The sequence below is a fragment of the Glycine max genome, chromosome 17 (genome assembly GCF_000004515.6).
Source record: "Glycine max cultivar Williams 82 chromosome 17, Glycine_max_v4.0, whole genome shotgun sequence".
NCBI lineage: Eukaryota > Viridiplantae > Streptophyta > Magnoliopsida > Fabales > Fabaceae > Glycine > Glycine max.
Window position 1 is genome coordinate 37,410,388 of NC_038253.2, and position 21,676 is coordinate 37,432,063.

The following is a 21,676-nucleotide window of genomic DNA, read 5'->3' on the forward strand; positions in this document are numbered from 1 at the left end:
AAGTATATTTCAGTAAACTTCTCCATAAATATTTATAGAAGAAAAAAAATTAAACATAAAGTTTCTTAAGCTCAAATTAATTTATACACTTTAACTTTCAGAAAAGTTAATTGAAAAGAACTTTCATAAAAATTAAGTGCATAAAAAGTTTATCTATACATACCATATATAACCTTTTTGAAGCTTCCAAGATCATGGTGAGCAAAACTATTAAACTCGTTCCACAAGGCAATATAAAGAAAAAAATCATAAATATTCATGAGCAAAACCGTAAATTTATGTGATGGAATCCATTGGCATCAAATGATATGAAAATGCATCGTATAAAAATAAATTTTAATCGATGTCGTGTCAATATTGTTTCACAATAAGTTGCTATTGCGTATGCTTAACATTTTAACGGGTTTAAATTATTGCCAATGGGTGACCATAGTGATTAGTGAGCTTAATTCTTAACTGCCGAGGAAAGGCACAAGGACTTGCATTTTAGTATATGAAAATATGAATGAACTAATCATAATCATAAACAGAGTATCATTCTATGTTGGTTAAAATGAGAGCTATATTTTAGAAATCCAAGGCAGACATTCAATGATTCAACGCGAATTTATATTAGTAAAATATAAAACAAGGTCACATAAAGAGAATTTAAAGAAACAAATGAAAATAAAGCTTGAATAAAAAGTAATTCTTCTGATCTCTGAATAATATTACAATAAATTACACATTTATGGGGGGGGGGGGGGTGGTTAATATGCATGAATTAGCAAAACTTGCCAATGGTATATGTCAATTCAATTTACTCTAAAATTACAAATACAACTGTATAACACAGCATTAGTTGTTTTGGTTTTCAAGTCAGAAGTGTCACTTTGAAATTTGAATACACGCTATCAGCCAGTTTTTGCAATAGCTCCAGCTGCAAATAGAAGATTCCTTCGACAAAACTGCTCCAGAACACAATACAAAATTACATAATTACCAAGCCAACCTTATATCTCCTTAAATCCTCATAAAGTTGAATCAAGACTAGAAATAGATAAAATGAAACCAAAAATAGATCATTAGTGAATTTACCTGAAGAGAGTAAACTGAAGCAGATTTGGTTGGCAAGCTTTTCAATGATCTGAGTCTGTTAGTATTCCCACTTCTACTAATGATGTGAAATTGCATGCTGTCAGTTTTTCCATGAGAAAACACGAGAAATGCTAGGAACACACACACTCTCTTGTTGAAATTTATTGAAAATGACAATTTTGTGGCTCCCACACCATATTTAATGATTTTCTTTCCTAATTTTGTCATTTTCAAAAAAAATTAACCCATTAAAGAGTGTATTGGAAATAATGTGTTCCTAACACTCCTCAAAAAGACAATTCCTAACGAGATAGTCGTATGTTTTCATGTAGGACAAACTACTTACTTTTCTTCATTCCTTGGAACCTTTATACCCGTAGTTACATCCCAAAATTTGACTGTGCAATCTGCGGATCCAGATGCTAGAAGAGAACCTTCACAACTGACACATCCAACAATAAAGAACAGCAGTAATGTTAAGTTGATAGCAACCTTGAATACCTTTGATTTCCTTTCTATGATCAAGTTGAAATGTCTTGAGTGGGGTTGTTTGTAGGGATCACCTGAAAGCGAGTGACCAGACACATGAGGTGTGGCCGACTAAAGGCGTGACGCAACAGCCACTAGAGAGGTCCCACATCATGATGGTGCCGTCTTCATCACCAGATGCCATATAGCGACCGTCCGGAGACATTGCCAAAGATAAAATCATACTCCTGTGACCAATGAAAACCCGAACACATTCCCCACTCTGTACATCCCATAATCGAACTGTTTTGTCACTGGAGCCAGTAGCAATGTAGTTGCAGTTGACATGCCACTGCACACACTAAACGAGACAGAAGAATAGGTAAACATTACATAATATAGATTGAAGAAGTGAAGTATTCTTTACGTACACATAATTAAAAATAATAATAATAATAATCCATCTACGGATAAGAGTGGAAGGAGAATGAGTAAAACAGATCAACCCAATTATGGAACCCCCTCCCCCCCCCCCCAAAAAAAAAAGAAGATATATATATATATATAAGGAAATGTAAGATTGTCAATTAGTTGCAAGTACAGTATTATCTTAAAGAGCATAATGTTCAGGTGTAGATTGGAGAAGACCTTTGAAAAGGCGTAGCATCTATTTGTAGAAAAGATGGTAAAAATTCAGCCTAGGTGGTCTGGACAAGTGTGTAGATTGGAAAAGACATTTAAGAATCCCAATAAGGATAATAGTTTAGATGGAGGGTAACCCAATTGCTAGAGGTGAAATAGGCAAAACCATTAAGGATTTAGAGGTCAATAGCTATAGACATAATTTACGGAACAACATTGTGACATCATTTAATCCATGTAAATGACTCTACTAGTAGTAAAAGGCTTGGTTTTGTTGAATTAAGCATTATGTTGCCAAACAGTTCTTGGGTTATCTTCCCCCGCACTTCTCTTTTCTTTACATTTCTTGCTTTCTAATTCACTTATACTTACATTTAGAGGATTAACACAAAAATATATAAAATCCCCTGAAACTAATCATATAGTAGATGAATACTATAAAATAATTCCTTTACACCATTTTGTCACATTCTCTTGTATTTATATAAGTCTCAGGAAACCCTCAGATCTCCTTCAAAAATGAGATTACACTTTCCTCCCCTCACAATTAACCATACCAAAGAAATCCATAATTTCAGTGTAAGCAGTCAAATATTCTATGGCCACAATAGTCTTGGAACAAAGAAAAAAATCATCGATGATATCTCCCACAAGTCTATCCAGCACGCCAGACTTTCCTAAATTTACATCAACTTATATTCTGCTTAATTCTTAACTTTCAATATATTAAGATAGAGGGGGATGAAAAGAGAAGTTAACATCAATAAATTTATTACTCTACAATTTTTATGGGATAGACGTGTCTTTGAGCTTTGTTGTGACTTTCTGCTGATGGAGTCTTCAAAGGGTTTTTTAAGTTTGGAATCGCAAATGGGCTAGTTGCTCTTTATTAGAGTGCTGATTTCTTTCTCTCTCACTTCATCATCTTTGTATATGTAAGAGGATTCATTTTCAATAAATTCTTCATTTATCTAAGACAAGAGCTAGCATCCCTCTATAATTATTTTACTATCATCTAATGGTACCCTTATCATGTTAGGTTACAAGTGTGAAGTGAAGTCTCACATCAGACAAAAGTGAAAAAAAATGAACACCATATAAGTGAAGAGAAGCCCATAAACCTGAGCCTTAAGGTTTTGAGTTAAAGTGTAGTGTCAAGTTCCCTTATGTAGTGGCTCGTAGTACACCGGTGTAAATCTATCCGGTGTTTCCTCCCCTCGAATTTCCCAACAACTGGTTTTAGAGCCAAGTTCGAATTGGTGACCGGCTCAGAAGAGTAAGATGGCGGCGATGGATCTTGGCCTTGGGGATCCCTTGTATCGAAAGTTTTCCTGGCGGTGGGTCTAGGCAGCGTGTCCCGCAGATGGAGCGGCGGTGCAAGTACCGCAAGTAACTAGAGCATGAGGGCTCTAATGGCTATACTCGTGGATGATAAAGACTTCCGCTTAAGAGGGAGACTACCATGTGGAAGAGACTCACACTTGAGGGGGAGATTGTTGGGTTACAAGTGTGAGGTGAAGTCCCACATTGGACAAAAGTGAAAAAATTGAGCACCATATAAGTGAGGAGAAGACCCATAAACTTGAGCCTTAAGGTTTTGGGTTAAAGTGTGGTGTCAAGTTCCCTTATGTGGTGGCTCGTGGTACACCGGTGTAAATCTATCCGGCATTTCCTCCCCTCGAATCTCCCCAACATATCAATGACGAGAAAAATGCAGATTTAACACCTCTATTCATCACTATCAGTATTTTGATGATTATCATGGAAACTAGGGAGACCCTTACTAGGATCCAAGGAGAAAGGGATGCAGAGGCCCCATTCAACAGCAGCCACCTGATCTTAAAGGACCAAGGGAGTTGCCATGTGAATTCAGACTCGCCAAGTATTTTGATGATTATTTTATCCTATATTTCCTTGAGACACATAATAAATCGCATAATCTCTGGAACTAAAAAGTAAAAAGCAAAAAAAAATGTTTGGTGAGTTGACATACACAATCTTTATTTTGCTAATCTCTTTTATTTGTAGCTTAAGGGTCTAGGACTCAGATACAAATTTGGATGGACAAACTCAATTCACGCTTTTAGTATAGCTTCCAAGTTTGTAGATACTGCATGGAAAATTAATATAAGCATCCAGAACTAAGTTACTTGTAAAAAAATTCTGGAGGAATCAATATGCAAATTAAAAAAATTGTAATTAACTAGTAGATGATACAAAATCTGGAGAAAATTAGGACAAACACAAGAGAAAAAGGATTGAATGTTAAAACTCACATCAACATCTGACAAATGCCCTGCCATTATTCTCAAAGGTTGTATTCTGTCCATGGACCAAATCCTAGCTGTTCTATCATGTGAACAGCTAGCAAAATAATGCCCTGCAGGACTAAACTGCTCCAGAAAAATAAAAGCATAAATAATGTAGCATTCTAGAATGTAAATGCAGATAGTATTACAGTAATGACCCAAAATTAAATAGTATAACAAAGAAGGAAGAAAGAATATATCCATTGGGTAGAGAAGAAAATCTTCACAAGCTCAGCATTTGATACTTGAGAATTGAGATAACGAAGTCCCAAAGATACTCATACTTCTAAAGTATATCTTGAGCATAAAAGAAAATTGGTGAATGGGACAAGAATTATTTCTTTAACTTCCTGAGCATTAATAGATTATTACATTACAATGTCATATATTTTCATATTGTATTGTATAAAAGATTCAAGGTATCTATATTTCAAAGAGAAGCACATCATCTCTTTATCTCTCTCCTTCCCATCCACCATCTTATCCCACATCATCTCTCTTTCTTACATTATCTTTTGTACCAACACAATTTCTCTAAAAAAAATATGGCATCACCACATCAATTACATTATAGAAGTTATAAAAATTCAGATGATAGAGTTATACCTGAACATCCCAAATTGGGTAATTGTGACCCTTGTAACAAACAAGATTGGCATTAAGCTTTGTACTCCATAATCGAACTGCATTATATAAACATGAAAAATAATAAAATACATTATCAAAAGTGAAGAAACAGAATTAGGAAAGAACATTCAAATGGGATCAAATAAACATACTTGTTTTGTCTGCTGAAGAGGAAAGAATAAAATCCCCAGCAGGACTAAAAGTAGCCGCATAAACTGGCCCTGAATGACCTTGAAACAATGTGCACAGTCTTTTCCCACTATTTTGCCCAATATTTTGTTCATTTTGTGATGTGTCATTCCCTCCCTGTGAAAAAGCTGATGATAGCAACAACTGAAGTATTATAACAAGTAAAACATAGAATTCATTTGATCATATCAAGTTGCTCAAAACATGACAAACTTCCTTCAATCAATCTAAATTTTGCTAAATAAAACCTTAGTTTTGACTTTGTTCAACTCAGCATTCATATTTTTTTGTTAGACACCTTAATGTTTTAGCAACAGACAAGATATTTGAGCTCAAGAAGCCAGTTTCATATGCAAATTAACAACAAATCATATTAGTGAAGGACCAATCCCTGCAAAAAAATTACAATGACATCACTCTCAAATGAATGAAATAATATTTAAGATCCACTAGTGAACTCACTGTTTTTGGTAACCATATTATTGATACAAAGTATCCACCGGCTTTGCCGATGATTAATATTCGCCGTGAAATTTAGTCGGTCACCTTTAGTGGAGTCTTCTCTCCCAACCACGTTTTTTCTATTTACAAGGTTCAAACCCAAGACCTTGCTTATTTAAGGGAACCGAGCCCAGTTCTACTCAAACTAACGAGTTGTTGGTGAACTCATACTGTTTTACTTCACATTCTTATATGAAAAGTTTTTTCCCCCACAAATTCTAAAAATCATAAAGTCTATAAGAAAATGTACCATGAATGAGTTATAGATTACTTCCACAGCATCTGGTCTAGTATCTCCCACAAAGAGGAGAGGTATTGATCATAACTTTCTTTGTATACAAGATAAGGAAAATTTTGTGTGCTTATCAAGAGGTGATACAATCATACAAGATAAGGAATTTAACAGAGTTTTACAAGCCATATGGGGCACTGCAGCACATTATAGATAACAACCATACTCATAGTGAAACTTCTAATCATATTCATGTTTTTCAAGCAAAGAATGCAACAAATTTACTCAGCTTGGTCTAAACAAAAGGAATTTAGTTATAAACTTACAAGTGGTGGGTTGTTTTTCAAGTTTCGCCATATCCCAGACCTGCGAATACAAGCAACAATAATTAGCAGAAGTTTATATTATCTGCAATGATAAAGTTCTTAAGGGAAAGAGGGTGTTAGTTTGGAGGGGTGGAAGGAGGAGGATGACGAGAAAGAACCTTTAGTGACGAGTCAGAAAATCCTCCAGCAATCAATGATCCATCATGTGATATTGATGAACAACTTAAACTGGGTAGTTGAGCAAAAATTGAAGTGTTACCCAACAGAAAACCAAACATAAAATAAACTTGTTCTGCCAAAGCATAAGACATTACCCATTATGTGTATTTACAATTGTGTAGAAGTTAACTGAAGGGAGAGCAACACTACTCAATTGTACACGATTCCTTAAATCTTCTAGGATGGAAAGTTCTACATCAGTTGAACTGCAACAATGCAACATTACAACATTCAACAGAATAGAACTACATATCTTCAATGGAGTGCTTATGTATGACTTTAATGTTATCTGGTTTGTATTATAGATTATAGAATAGAGCTACTATCTTTGATGTCTTCTGGTTTAATCTATATCCTACAGAGTATACAAGCCAATTAAAAAAAAAATAGACTTGGGAGAATACAATGTGGGCAAGGGTAGCTCTGGTTTAATGCGAGGTGCTGCAGATACAGTGTTAGCTTCTGGTTTAGCATTTTTCCCTGTTGCACTGCCAGCCTTGTCCTTTTTTGCCTTTTTTATTGAACTACCTTGCTTTCCTCCATCAATTGACCTTTTCTAAAAGAGAAACAAGTGTAAAACAAAAAAGAAAAACAATTAACACTTTTTGGCAATCAAACAAAGAATCTGCAGTATTAAGGTGATCAAAGTACATTCAAATGGAACTCATGCTCAACTTTTTTATAGGTGCATAAATTCTGAGAAACAAATCATATCAGGTTATCTGGTAAAAGCATTCACAAAATAAAACATAAAAAGTCAGAGGTGCATTTTAAGAACAGATGTAACCTTAATCTCATCATTCTCTCCCTCTTTGCCTTCCCCTTCACCCTTTTCTGTGTCTGAAAGCAAGGACCCAGTCTTATCTACACAGTCTTCTGCAGAGTCTTTAAACATCTATTACAGAAGTAATAATGAGATTGAAACCGAACCATTATTGAACAGGTCATTAATTATTTAAATAAAAAATATTTCAATTAAAGAATTCAATAAAGAACTTTTCTGGAGTTTGGGGTGGATGATTGGCACCACATGGTTATCAAACTCTCGACTTAACTCACTAAATCTTATGAGTTTACAAGTCTACTTACCCTCTGTGAGTTGACTTGTATGCAACTCGCTTTTTAGTAGATTCTCTGTAAACTCTATGCAAACTCGGTAGACTCTCGAGTTTGCCACCAAGTCAGCACTCGTTTTGGGTTGTTTTCTGTGTGTTAAGGGTTCAACATACCTCCATTTGGTGTGTTGTTCTTGAATCAAACCCTCACCTCTAACAATATCAAACCATCAATAAGAATGTTCTACCACTACTATCACCTCTGCAAGTAATTATCTAGTAACGATGCATTGCTAGACTTGATTATTTAAGTATTGTGGAATTTAGGGTTTATTATTTTGCTTTATTATGTTGCTAAAATGTTTAATTGGTGTGTTATTTATAGGTATTTTGTTGTTATTTTTATATGAAGTAGACTCTTAAAAGTCTATGGAACTTTCACGAATCTACATAGACTCTCAAGTTTAATAACCTTGTGGCACCAGATGAGAGTCCATGGGCTTTATCAACTCGACACTACTCATGCTATTATCCTCTCCTTATCCATAGTATTGTGATTAGTATAAATGAGGGTTAGTTCTCTAGGTTTTATGAACATATGGAACACATCAATACATTGTAATACATCTCAGTTAATATAAATTAGTGTAAGATTCTCTTTCATCTCTCTGTCTCCCACTCCCCCTCTATACCTAAAACCCATAATTTTAACAATGCCAGAACTGCTGGTCCAAATTATAACCATAACAAGCGTGACACCAGTGGCTATAAATTAGAATTTAAATTAAACCTTTGTAAGCATATACCTACACTGCATGGATACTTCTAAATGGTTGTCGTACCCTTATTGAGTACATATCTGGTAATCACCTATCACTCAAAAGAAAGTCAGTCCACACAAAGCACCTTATTTTGTTACTAAATAATTTTGTTTACAATTAAATGAAACAAACTGCCACCTCACTCCCCTTCAAATACATTATAATTATAATAAAGGACAAGAAAAGTAAAGTTATGTTGTTTTAAAAATTTTGGAAGAGCCATGGCTCCCACACTCTGGACAACAAGTCTGATATGTAAATATAAATAAGAAAAGAATGTTAGTTATTAGTCAGCTACTGTTAGATAAGATTTCATAGCTGTTGGGTAGCTGCCTATAAATAAAGTAGGGCTGTTATATTTTAGACAAGCTGGAACAATAATAACAGAAGTTCAGTGCACAGTTTCTTTGATCTCTCTGTTTCTCTCCTCTTTCTATCCTCTCTATTCTGTTCTTCCCTTCTCCCCTTTATTTCTCTGTCTTTCTGTTTCTTTCTCTTTCCCATCTAAATTCTATATCACACTACTCTTAAGTCGGGCACAATCAAAGATTCTGTTCATTCAAAATTAGTATTCCACACATCAATCCAAGTAAAATGATGAAATTATGACAGGGGATGTAACAGATGTTACAGTTATATAGTAAGCTGAGTCAGAATGCTGACTCAGCACAACTGTTAGTGTTAGATAGCCAGCTGTGCTTGCTGGAGTTAGTTAGGATCTAGGTCTAGCTTACTGTGTAAGCTTCTCTCTTGTATAAATAACAGAGTCCTAGCACTCTTGCAATTTTGAATCATTTTCACAAACAGATAATGAAAACTCCTTTCTCCTTTTCTCTCTCTCTCTGTATTCTTTAAATTGACTGTTGACCAAGGCATTAAAACTGGGAATCGCAGAAAAGTTAGCATTTTTTAGTTTTGAAAGTTTCAGGTATTCAACATGTTATTAATACACTTTTTGTTACAACAAAAGCTTGCAAAGGTAAGAAACTGGGTTGCATTGATAGAAACAAAAAGAGCAAGATAGTTTATAACATTGTCTAGTTTTGCCAATATAATAAAGGACTCACTCCCCAAAGTATTTCTTTCTGGTTTATCTGGTTTGCTTCATCCTTGATGTTTCCAATGAGGGAAACGGCTTCTGGATCATCAGAAGTTGAGCTAGGTTGTCCAGCTGTAACTGCAGTGCAACAAAAATGAAGTTTATGCAAAACTGACAAATTCGAATGAACAGAATCAACACACAACTTAAAATGAGGAAAAGTGTCAATAAGATTGATAGGCAGATTATTTGCCATTATTTGTGCAGATTTATTGGCCCTTTAAATTAGCATAACTTGTATGATTGTAACTGTGTAATTATATCCTTACTTACTTAGCCCAGCTGTAGGTTACCATATATCGTTTTTTAGCAAACTTCAAGGCTAGAAATCAAATTGTATCATATTATTTAAATGAGAATTCTCCAAAGGAGAAGACACAGTTTTCATTCTAATTTCTTCGAGTTTAACATGGTATCGGTCTAGGTTTTGATCCCAACCTAGTTTTTTTTCTTCGCTGCGCTCCCAGTCTTCGAGTTCCCAGTTCACTGTTCACATCAAGGTACTGTTCATACAGTGCTGTTCACCCGGTGCTGTTCTTGATTTCTCGAGTTTCTTGTTTTTTCTCCTCCTGTGATTTTTTTTTCTCAGCATCATGTCTACTGAAAAATATAATGTCCTCTTTGTTCGTCTTAATGGAAATAACTATTCCACCTGGGCATTCTAGTTCCAGATCTTTGTCAAAGGTAAGGAGCTTTGGGCTCATGTTGACGGAACTGATTATGCTCTTGACAAAACTACGCATAAGGAGACACGTGTCAAATGGAAGGTCAAAGATACACAGGTCATGACTTGGATCATAGGCTCTGTTAAGCCTAATATCGTCCTCAATCTTAGACCCTTCACCACTGCAACAAAGATGTGGGACTACCTGAAGAAAATTTATAACCAAAACAACACTGCTCGCAGGTTCCAACTTGAACATGAAATTGTCATTTTTCAACAGGATAGTCTCTCAATTTCTGAATTTTATTCTCATTTCATGAATCTTTGGGCTAAATATACTGACATTGTCTATAAAGATTTGTCAACTGAAGGACAAATTGCAGCCCAAAATGTTCATGACACCACAAAACGAGATCAATTTCTTATGAAATTGATATTTGATTTTGAGGGCATTCGAACCAACCTAATGAATAGAGTTATTGTCCCCTCCTTGGATGAATACCTAAATAAACTACTTCGTGAAGAACAACGTCTCCTCACTCAGACAAACATGGAACAACATAAATATGCATCCTTTCCTGTGGCATATGCAGTACAAGGCAAACCTCAAGGACGAGACATGAGTACTGTCCAATGTTTCTGTTGCAAAGGCCATGGACATTTTGCTTCCCATTGTCCTAAAAAGTTCTACAATTACTGCAAAAAAGAAGGTCATATCATAAAAGAATGTCAAATCAGACCACCATGGAGAAATGCAACAGCCTTCACTGCAATTGATGGCTCTTCTACTACTCCCGTTTATGGGGATCAGAATCCACCTGCTTCTGTGCCAACTTTAACCCCTGAAATGGTTCAACAAATGGTCATTTCGGCATTTTCTGCTTTGGGTCTTTCAGGTAAAGCTTCTTTACCCAGCTCTCCTTGGTATTTTGACTTTGACGCATCCAATCATATGACCAACAATGTTGCTGCACATACCAATGACACAAATTACTCTGGTAATTTGCAAATACACACTGCAGATGGAAACAATTTACCTATCACAGCAATTGGTGATATTTCCTCATCTCTTACCAATGTTTATGTTTCTCCTGATCTCACCAGTAACCTTATTTCAATTGGTCAATTAGTTGATAATGATTGTAGAGTTGAATTATTAAAATCTGGTTGTCTTGTGCAGGATCAACACTCAGGGAAGATGATCGCGAAGGGGCCTAAAGTTGGACGTCTTTTTCCTCTTTATTCATCGTTATCACCATGTTTTTTTCTGCCTTTTATTTCTTGTAATTCTTTTTTTTTTGCTCAGCTATTTCTTGTAATTCTGCAACTGATAATTTTCAATTATGGCATAAGCGTCTTGGTCACCCAAATTCCAATGTACTTCATGAACTGATGAAATCAGAGTTCTTGACAATAAAGATTCCCTATCTTTTAGTGCTGTTCAATTTGATTGCAATTCTTGTAAACTTGGTAAAAGTAAAATTCTACCATTTCCAATTCATCAATCAAATGTAAATCAGCCTTTTGACATAATTCACAGTAATTTATGGGGAATTCCACCTGTAATATCTCATGCACATTACAGGTATTTTATCACTTTTATTGACGACTATAGTTATTTTACATGGGTCTACTTTTTGCGTTCTAAAGCTAAAGCATTCTCTGCATTCAAATTCTTTCATGCCTATGTTCAAACTCAGTTTTCATCAAAAATTAAAACTCTGCGTTCTAACAATGGGGGAAAATATACATCTCATTTGTTTCAAGAGTTCTTGCAGGAAAATGGTATATTATCTCAAAGGTCTTGTCCTTCCACACCCCAACAAAACGGGGTAGCTGAAAGAAAAAATCATCATCTTCTTGATGTTGTATGTACCTTAATGTTGGACTCCTTTGTGCCCTCCTGTTTTTAGTGTGAAGCTCTTTCAACTGTTGTCCACCTTATTAACCGGCTGCCTTCTCAAGTCTTAAGCAATAATTCCCCTTTCTTAAGGTTATTTGGTAAGCCACCCAATTATTTAACTCTCCGCACCTTTGGTTGTGTCTGTTATGTTCATCTTCAGCTACCAGAACACACCAAACTCACAGCTCAATCTGTTAAATGTGCTTTTCTTGGTTACTCAGCCCATCAAAAAGGTTTTATATGCTATGATCCTCATTTACATAGGATTCGGATTTCTAGAAATGTCATTTGTCAAGAAGATACATATTTTTTTACTACTAACCAAGACACTCACTCTTCTACATCGAAATTTGTTTTGTCATTGTTTCCTAACAGTTTTGCAGAAGAACAAGCTCGTCCTCCTTTCATGGTTTACCAAAGACGTCCGATTGTTCCACTAATTTAGCCTTCAATCCCTCCAAGGCCCTCTCCCGATCATTCTCTGGTTGCTGATTCAGCGCTTCAACTAGAACCAATCCCTTTACGTCATAGAACTCGCATTCGTAAACCACCGGAAAAGTATGGTTTTTCTTAACCTTTATCTTTGACAGCAACTTTAGCATCTGTTCCTATTCCTTCTTCATATAAATGGGCAATGGAGCATAAATGTTGGCAGGATGCTATAGAAACTGAACTTCTTGCACTAGAGGAAAATCAAACATGGAACATTGTTCCATGTCCTCCATCGATTAAACCTCTTGGCAGTAAATTTGTATTCACTATAAAGTTGCATTCAGATGAATCAATAGATCGATACAAGGCTAGATTGGTTGTTCTTGGAAATAAGCAACAATTTGGCCTAGACTATGAAGAGACCTTTGCACCGGTGGCTAAGATGACTACTGTGAGGACTATTATTGTCATTGCTGCATCTAAATCTTGGCAAATTCACCAGCTAGATGTCAAAAATGCTTTCCTTCATGGTGACCTCAAGGAAGAAGTTTACATCAAACTTCCTACTGGTATGTCCTCACCATTACCTAATAATGTCTGCAAGCTAAAACGTTCTTTGTATGGATTAAAACAGGCACCAAGAGTGTGGTTTGAAAAGTTTAGCACAACACTACTTGGCTTTTCCTTCATCCAAAGTAGCTATGATCCATCTCTCTTTCTACAAAGCACCTCAAAAGGAATTGTGATCCTCCTTGTTTATGTAGTCACTGGCTCAGATCAAGAGGCTATCACTACAATCAAACAATTGCTGCATACAACTTTCCACATGAAAGATCTTGGACAACTCACTTATTTCTTGGGATTAGAAGTACAATTCCAACAAAAAGGCATCTTTGTCACTCAACACAATTATACTCAGGATCTAATTTAGCTAGCTGGTCTCACCACTACAACTACGGTTGACACTCCCATGGAAGTTAATGTCAAGTTAAGACGAGATGAAGGTGAACTCCTACAAGACCCAACTTTATATAGAAAGTTGGTTGGAAGTCTCATCTACCAAACCATCACAAGACCTGATATCTCTTTTGTTGTCCACACAGTCAGCAAATTCATGCAAAATCCTAGACACTTGCATCTTACAGCAGTACGACGAATCATTAAATATTTGTTTGTCACTCCTAGCCATGGTCTCTTCTTTCCTGCAAGTGCACCAATACAACTTCAAGCCTACAGTGATGCTGACTGAGCTGGATGTCCCGACACAAGGAAGTCTACTACTGGTTGGTGTATGTTTTTAGGAGATGTCCTTATCTCCTGGAAATGCAAGAAACAGGAATCGGTCTCTAAATCCTCTACTGAAGCAGAATATCGGTTCATGTCTACCGCATGCTCTGAGACTATTTGTCAGAACTTGGTTATTCACAAGCAACACTAACTCCATTGTATGCTGATAATACAAGTGTCATACAGATTGCAGCAAATCCTGTATGCCATGAAAGAACAAAGCACATAGAGGTCGATTCTCATTCAATCAGGGAAGCCTATGACCGCAGAATTATCACTCTACCTCATGTCTCAACATTTGTTCAACTAGTCGACGTCCTCACCAAATCTTTGACACGTCAACGGCATAATTTCCTAGTCAGCAAATTGATGCTTGTAGATTCACCAACATCAATTTGAAGGGGGATGTCAATAAGATTGATAGGCAGATTATTTGATATTATTTGTGCAGATTTATTGGCCCTTTAAATCAGCATATCTTGTATGATTGTATAGCTGTAACTGTGTAATTATATCCTTAATTACTTAGCCCAGCTGTGGGTTACCATATATAATTTTTTAGCAAACTTCAAGGCTAAAAATCAGATTGTATCATATTATTTAAATGAGAATTCTCCAGAGGAGAGGACACAGTTTTCATCCTAATTTCTGAGTTTAACAAAAAGTACCTTGGAAGCTAATGTGCTCATTGATAATACCAATTATTGTGGTGGATTGCATACTGTGTAGATGTTGCATCAGTAGCTCATAAGAATACTGCCAGAAGCCCAAAACATTAACTACTATCAGATTTTTCAATGTATAGCTCTTTTTTTATAAAGTAAAAGTAAATGTAATGACCACAATAATGAAAATTCTGAAGAAAAAAAACTATAAATAAAGACAAGATGGTGTTTATTTATAGTTCTGATTTTCAGAAACTGCAAATTAATAGCCATGCATTCTTTCAAAAAGTAAAGCATCATCAATACTAGTAAAAAAAAAATCACAGTATGATAGTTAAACACAGAAAAGAAAGCCCAAAAGGGGCGCAATATTTCTGGAGTTCTCATGGATTGTGAAACTAATTGAACAAAATGTTTAATTTTAATAACTGCAATACAGTTCAATCAAAGCATATTGATAAACTAATCTAGGTAAATAAAGACATTACCCCACATATCTTTATGTTGAATTTACTCTGCCTAAGGGAATGAGCGAATTCCATTTCCTGAGTAAGAACAATATTATAGGTTATATAATGCTAATGATCCAACAACTTCAAGAAACATATAAGAGATATCATAATTTAGACAGCAACAAACCTTAAAATGAGTAGGAGAAAGAACTAGTTCCAACTTTTGAAGGTCTCGCGAATGCATCATTTCATGGTCTTCACGAAAGGTATTGAAAAAGTTCCAAGCTGAGAATATCCAATGGAATCATGAATCATGAATACAGAAGCATAAGACACATGTTGCGCTAATGGCCTCATTAGGAGCTATTGTGGAATCATGAATCATGAATACAGAAGCATAAGACACATGTTGCGCTAATGGCCTCATTAGGAGCTATTGGATAAAACTGAGTGATGAAGTGTTTGAGAAGGTGAGAAAGTGTTTGAGAAGATGAGAAAATTGAGAGAAAAGACTGATATTACTAGACTGAAAAGTTAATCTGAGTTGGTTACAAAGAGAGGTATATGTAGACCTCTGAACCTTTACACTAGCAGTAACAGAATCTAACCAACTAACAGTAAAGGCTAACTGAATTAACTAACAAACTAATTGTACTAACTAGGGTAAAGGTTTGGAAGGCAGACCAGATGTATGGGTTTGGAAGGCCGATTCGAGTGGAAATTACTCCACAAAATCTGCATACCGGTTGTTGATGGAAGCCACAGGGGAGTTTCCTGTAGATAGGACCTATGTGGACTTATGGAACCTCAAGATTCCAAGCAAAGCAATAGTGTTCGCATGGAGGCTTATTAAAGATCGTTTGCCAACCAGGACAAACCTCAGGGTCAGACAAGTGGAGCTAAACGACTCAAGATGTCCTTTATGTAATAGCTCGGAGGAAGATGCAGCACATCTGTTTTTCCACTGCACAAAAACAGAACCTCTATGGTGGGAAACTCAGTCATGGGTAAACTCTTTGGGTGCATTCCCACATAACTCCAAAGATCACTTTCTGCAACACGACAACAGGTCTGCTAATGGGGTAAAAGCTAGAAGATGGAAGTGCTTGTGGGTAGCACTCACATGGGTCATCTGGAAGCATCGAAATGGGGTAGTATTTCAAAACCAGTCTTTTGATGGAAGCAAGGTCATGGAGGACGCCATATTCCTAACTTGGTCATGGCTTAAGGTTGCGGAGAAGGGATTCACAGTGCCATTTAGTTTTTGGTCCTCACACCTCAAAGCAGCTTTCTAACTCTAGGGAGTGATAATATGTATAATAGGTTCAAACTGTGCAGGGCATGTATTTTCCCCTACATTTTCATTCAGATGCTTAATGCTCTGAATCTGTTATTTCCATACTAACTATATGGTCTATAGTACCTCTGGTACTCTTTTTCATATTTATATATAATTAATTTTGCTGAGCAAAAAAAAAATTGTACTAACTAACAGACTAATTGAATTAACTAACAAACTAACTGTACTAACTAACAGGCTAACTGAATTAACTAACAAACTAACTGTACTAACTAGCAAACTATCTGAACTAACTAATTATGCATGATATACCAATGTAAGGCCCAAATCAACTATGTGCCTAAGTTTCCGTTCAACCACACCATTTTGATGATGAGTGTGAGGACAAATAAGTCCATGAGAGATGCCATAAGAATTTAGAAGAGCAGTAAAAGGTCTATATTCACCACCCCAATCAGATTGAACACTTTTGATTTTAGTATTAAGTTGTAGTTCAACCATTGACTTAAAAGCTTGAAAAACACAAAGAGTTTCACCCTTAGATTTGATGGGAAATATCCAAGTGTACCTAGAAAAGGCATCAATAAAGGACACATAGTATTTATAACCAGCATATGAAGTTAAATGTGAGGGTCCCCACAAGTTTGTGAAGATAAGTTCCAAAGGAGAATAAACAGAAATAGAAGTGTGAGATGGTAATCTGTGAGACTTTCCCATACAACATGAAGAACAAAAATCTGAGAGGTTTTTATTTGATGGAGAAATATTACAATGTTTGAAAACTAGCTGCATTACATGTCTATTAAGATGACATAATCTAGTATGCCAAAGACTAGCAGTATTAGCAGAAGAAACAATAGAATTAGGGACCACACTAGAGTTTTTATTAACAATGGTATCTGTACTAAGCAAGCCATTATCTGAAATTGAAGTTGAAGTAGACAAAAGCAGAGGAGAATTGTCTTGAAGCTTGAGGTTATGGAAGGACTAAAGACCATCAGCACCAACAACTCCTTGAAGAAGGACTTTATTGATCTCCTGAGATTTCACAAGACACAAGTGAGGATGAAATTCGAAGTAAACAGAATTATCTTTAGCAAACTGACTCACACTTAATAGATTTTTTGATATTGAAGGAACATGTAATATTTTGTGAAGTTTAAAGGTTATGTGAGAATCATTAGGGGACACAAAAGAAGAAAAACCAGCACCAAAAATATTCAAACCTTCACCATTCCCTATGAAGATTTGGTCAGGTCCATCAAAATGAGTGAATTGCTTGATGTTCTGTGATTCTCCAGTTACATGAAAGCTGGCTCTTGAATCGAGAATCCAGGTTGAGTTTGCAGCACCATTCCTATGAGAGGAGGAACTAGTAAGCATAGCACTGGGTTGATTGGGAGCTGATACAGCAGGCTTAGAATTAGGATTGACCAGGTATTGGAAGATCTGATAGAACCAGAAGAGTAAGGAATTGCTTGGAGTGTGCCAGGATCAAAGAAGGTGAATGATTCATGAGGCTGAAAGCTCATGTCAGACCTAAAATGGCACACATTGGCAGTGTGACCATACTTGAGGCAGATTTGACATTGAAAGTTGGCAAATCTGCCATTACCACGTCCTCTACCGGAACCACCACCATTGCGTCCAACACCACAATCAGAAGGACCACTATGACCACTGCCACGGCCAAAAGATCCTCTAGAACCACCAAAATCACCAGATTTATAGGAATTCGAGTGTGAATAACCTTGAGTGTAGTTCAACGATGGAGAGCTTAACATTTGAGCTTCTTTATTGTAACGAAGCAGACGTGTTTCATGGCCATAAAGCAAGGCCTCAATTTCAGCTATTGATGGAGTGCGTTTCTTGCTTTCAATTACAGAGATTACCGGTGCATAATCCGACGAGAGCCCTTCAAGCAGTGCATCAACATATTCTTCGTGTCACACCAGAACTCCAACTCTAGCAAGTTCATCAACATAACTTTTGATTTTATGCAAATATTCGTCGATAAATTTGCCTTCAAGTAAAACTGCACGCATCACAATTCTCAATTGTCTAGCATGAGATTTTTGGTGTGCAAGCTGAAATACTCATGGATCTTGTCCCAAACCTAATACAAAAGATTCGAGCCCAGCACGTGCAACAAGACTGATTTTGAGATTGTGGACTGCAGCCAAACAAGAAGTGTTTGGTCCTAAACTTCCCAAGCTTCATACTCAAGATTCACATGATCTGCAATACAATCATCCTCCGTGAGATAGCGAGGCGGAACAACGGGATTGACGACAAAACCCTGCAATTTATGCACCTCGATCACTGGTTCTACATGTTGTCGCCAATGAAGGTAGTTTGAATCATCGAGCTTCTCGGCAACGGTGTTTGGGAATGACTGAGATACAGGATTAGAAGGTGTGGAAGCCATGGATACACAGATCTTATAACTACAAAGGATGGGCTCTCGATACCATATTGGATAAAACTGAGAGATAAAGTGTTTGAGAAGGTGAGAAAGTGTTTGAGAAGATGAGAAAATTAAGAGAAAAGACTAATATTATTACTAGACTGAAAAGTTAATCTGAGTTGGTTACATAGAGAGGTATATATAGACCTCTGAACTTTACATTAGCAGGTACAGAATCTAACCAACTAACAGTAGAGGCTAACTGAATTAACTAACAAACTAACTGTACTGACTAACAGACTAAATGAATTAACTAACAAACTAATTGTACTAACTAACAGACTAACTGAACTAACTAATTCTGTTATCAGATATCTAATGCTAGAGAAGTGCTGTTAGCAAAGGCTAACAGCCCTTACAAGTACACACAATTACAAACTGTTTATACAGTTTTACATAATAGGAGCTTTAAAATTCAACAAAAATAATTATGATAATAATCATCACTAAATGTGTGGGTGCATAAATATTTTATAACTCATACCTTCCTGAAGATTCCCTTTTGCCACAAGATCCATGAAGCAATGGATAAATAGTGGAAAAAGCACACGCAGCAGCTCATGCTGCAAAGAAGAAGAGGCAAACAATGTGTAATAACCACAGAACTGAAAAACAGCAATTTCACAAATGAACTGAAAACAAGACAGTAACCAAACGGCATTTTACCTTGTATGAGTCAAGTGACCTGTATGCCCATGATCTTAGTCTACCATACCCATCATGGTATCTAGCAGAACCTCTCTCCAATCTGCAAAGTAAAGGGTTTTCATTAAAAAATAAAAAATAAAAAAAAAATAAAAACACACTCTCTAGAGATAACATGCATTGAAAAAGTAATCTAATGTAGGGTCCAGGCAAACTGATGAATATGTTGTAAGAAAACATGTAAAAAAACCCTCTTCAACAGCTTGCTAGATGTTTTTGAAGGAGAACAATCCAATTCAAAACCATATTTATGCAATAGTTTTATTGTGAGACGCTCAAATGTCAAAAGCAGATACCATTGATGATTTAAAAATTAAAAGCAAACTTTTCTTAGAATATAGATTATGGGCCTAACTCAATCCTACAAAACCAACTTGTTAGGTGAGGGTTGCCCCCCACTTATATACTTTATCTCAACACAAATTTCTCCCTAATGTGGAACTTAGGTTTTTTTTCCAATAATTTCAAATAGGCCTAGCAAACTAACTGGCAGTTTCATCATCTTAATTCGAAAATATTTTATTTCCCAATTAAAAACAAAAATATTGGAAAAACCACCAAATTTTTTCTCCCTCGTTCACAAAAGTAAAACCACACACCTATCCTTCATGTCTTACAATAAAATTCAATACAAACTTCCATTGAAGTTCATCCTCTAGATTTACTTACATGAGCAAGCAAGACTGTTTACAACCAAACTAATTAGCAAGGCATGGTAGTGTGGCAGGAAAACGCTATTGATAAAAAATGCACCATCACATTACAAATTCCTATGCTTTTCTTACAGAACAGACAGATGCATCTTCGAAATATGAAATATAACTCATATATTAGGCACTAAGGTGGGCAACTGCACCCGCTGAAATTTCACAATTTCATTGACCCGTACCGATTTAAAACTAAAATTTCCACTTACATAATCTAAGTGTTATTGGGTGAACCCAAGGTATCCCCCCTCAGAAGTCAAAGACTAATCAGTAATCCCTCGACATACTGAGATCTATTATTAAGGAGCTTACCTCTCTCAAGTCTCAACAAAGCCTAGAATTCGAACTCCTAATCACAGGCTTAAAGGGCAAGCATATCTGTCAATCATGCCATACAATTCCTCCACCTTGCATAGTTTAAGTTTTTACTACAGTTACACCCAAATTTTTTTCTTTTACAGGACTTAAAACACAAGCAATCACACACCTACATATATATAAAATAAAAGTAATTTCATCTACGACAATAGTTCCATTATTTCGCGAATGACACTAACGCTATGGTATTTTGTGTCTAATTTATATTATCCATTAAAATACATAGTAATTTTCATAGGCAAAAGGGTTAAAATTAAAGAAACGAAATTGCACGAAAATTGAAACGAAATAGAGAAAGAGAAAGTACTGGGCGCGATTGAGAGTGTCGGGTTGAAGAGATGAATCGGTGTTGGTGAGTTGAAGTTGGTCATCGTTTTGCGTAAACCCTTTCTGCTTGAGGTACCCACTCACACAACCTTCTATTTGATCTTCATCCATGGCCAAAACCACACCACAGAAACAACAACAATAACACTCTAAGCTTCGTTTCGTTTGTGATTGAAGAAGACTTTCACTTTCTTCTATTTCAATAATTTTCTCTCTATTTCCCGCATTACTTCACAATTTCACAAATAATAAAAAAATATATAAAATTGTGCGTAAATCATTTCAGATTATTATTATTTTTTCATTTGTTTTGTTTGTTTACAGTTTACTGTTTATCCCTTTTGTAATTATTTGTATATTTTATTTTTAAATGAAATTTCAATCATTTTAAAAAAAAACTAATAATTATATACCTATTTATGTTCAATTTTAATTATATATAATAATTTATATAGTTAAAATACTATAAATTTTAACTATATAAAAAATCACCTCATAAATATTTTGAATGTGTATATTTTAACTCCATATCAATTTTTGATATAAAATTAATTGAATTATCAAATTAAATATGTGAAAATGTATTTAAAATTAATTTTAAATTGAGAATCAATTCTTGATAGTGAGATAAACATCCATGGATTTTATTTTGTTTTTTGTTTTTTATTCAAAATCATAGTGTGATTTTTTTTTGTTTGGTTAGTTCAGTTTTTTGTACTTGGGATGGGGATTGGGTTGAAAGGAAAGCCCTTTTTCTCTTTTGGGTTAGCTTGCCAAGAAAGAGGGTGTTGCTAGGTGTACTAGTTTTATTGTTTGTGCATCTA

General features: G+C 35.6%; 1 protein-coding gene across 2 annotated transcripts; it reads right to left on the reverse strand.

Moving 5' to 3' along the window:
- Nucleotides 1-763: 763 nt before the first annotated feature.
- Nucleotides 764-21,081, reverse strand: LOC100790500 (transcription initiation factor TFIID subunit 5). 2 transcript variants are annotated; one of them, XM_006601144.4, is made up of 19 exons: nt 20,833-21,081; nt 19,402-19,483; nt 19,220-19,298; nt 15,156-15,253; nt 15,005-15,061; nt 14,520-14,607; nt 9,534-9,643; nt 7,378-7,485; nt 6,995-7,146; nt 6,686-6,796; nt 6,530-6,599; nt 6,372-6,411; nt 5,276-5,440; nt 5,103-5,179; nt 4,464-4,580; nt 1,641-1,906; nt 1,424-1,519; nt 1,078-1,153; nt 764-947 (listed from the first exon to the last, which is right to left on the reverse strand). In XM_006601144.4, the coding sequence occupies exons 1-19, from the start codon at nt 20,961-20,963 to the stop codon at nt 894-896; spliced, it is 1,977 nt and encodes a 658-aa protein (XP_006601207.1). In that variant the 5' UTR covers nt 20,964-21,081; the 3' UTR covers nt 764-893. The 2 variants fall into 2 exon arrangements, with proteins under 2 accessions (XP_006601207.1, XP_003549326.1); XM_003549278.5 differs by having other exon boundaries at nt 1,078-1,150; nt 20,833-21,069.
- Nucleotides 21,082-21,676: the final 595 nt, after the last annotated feature.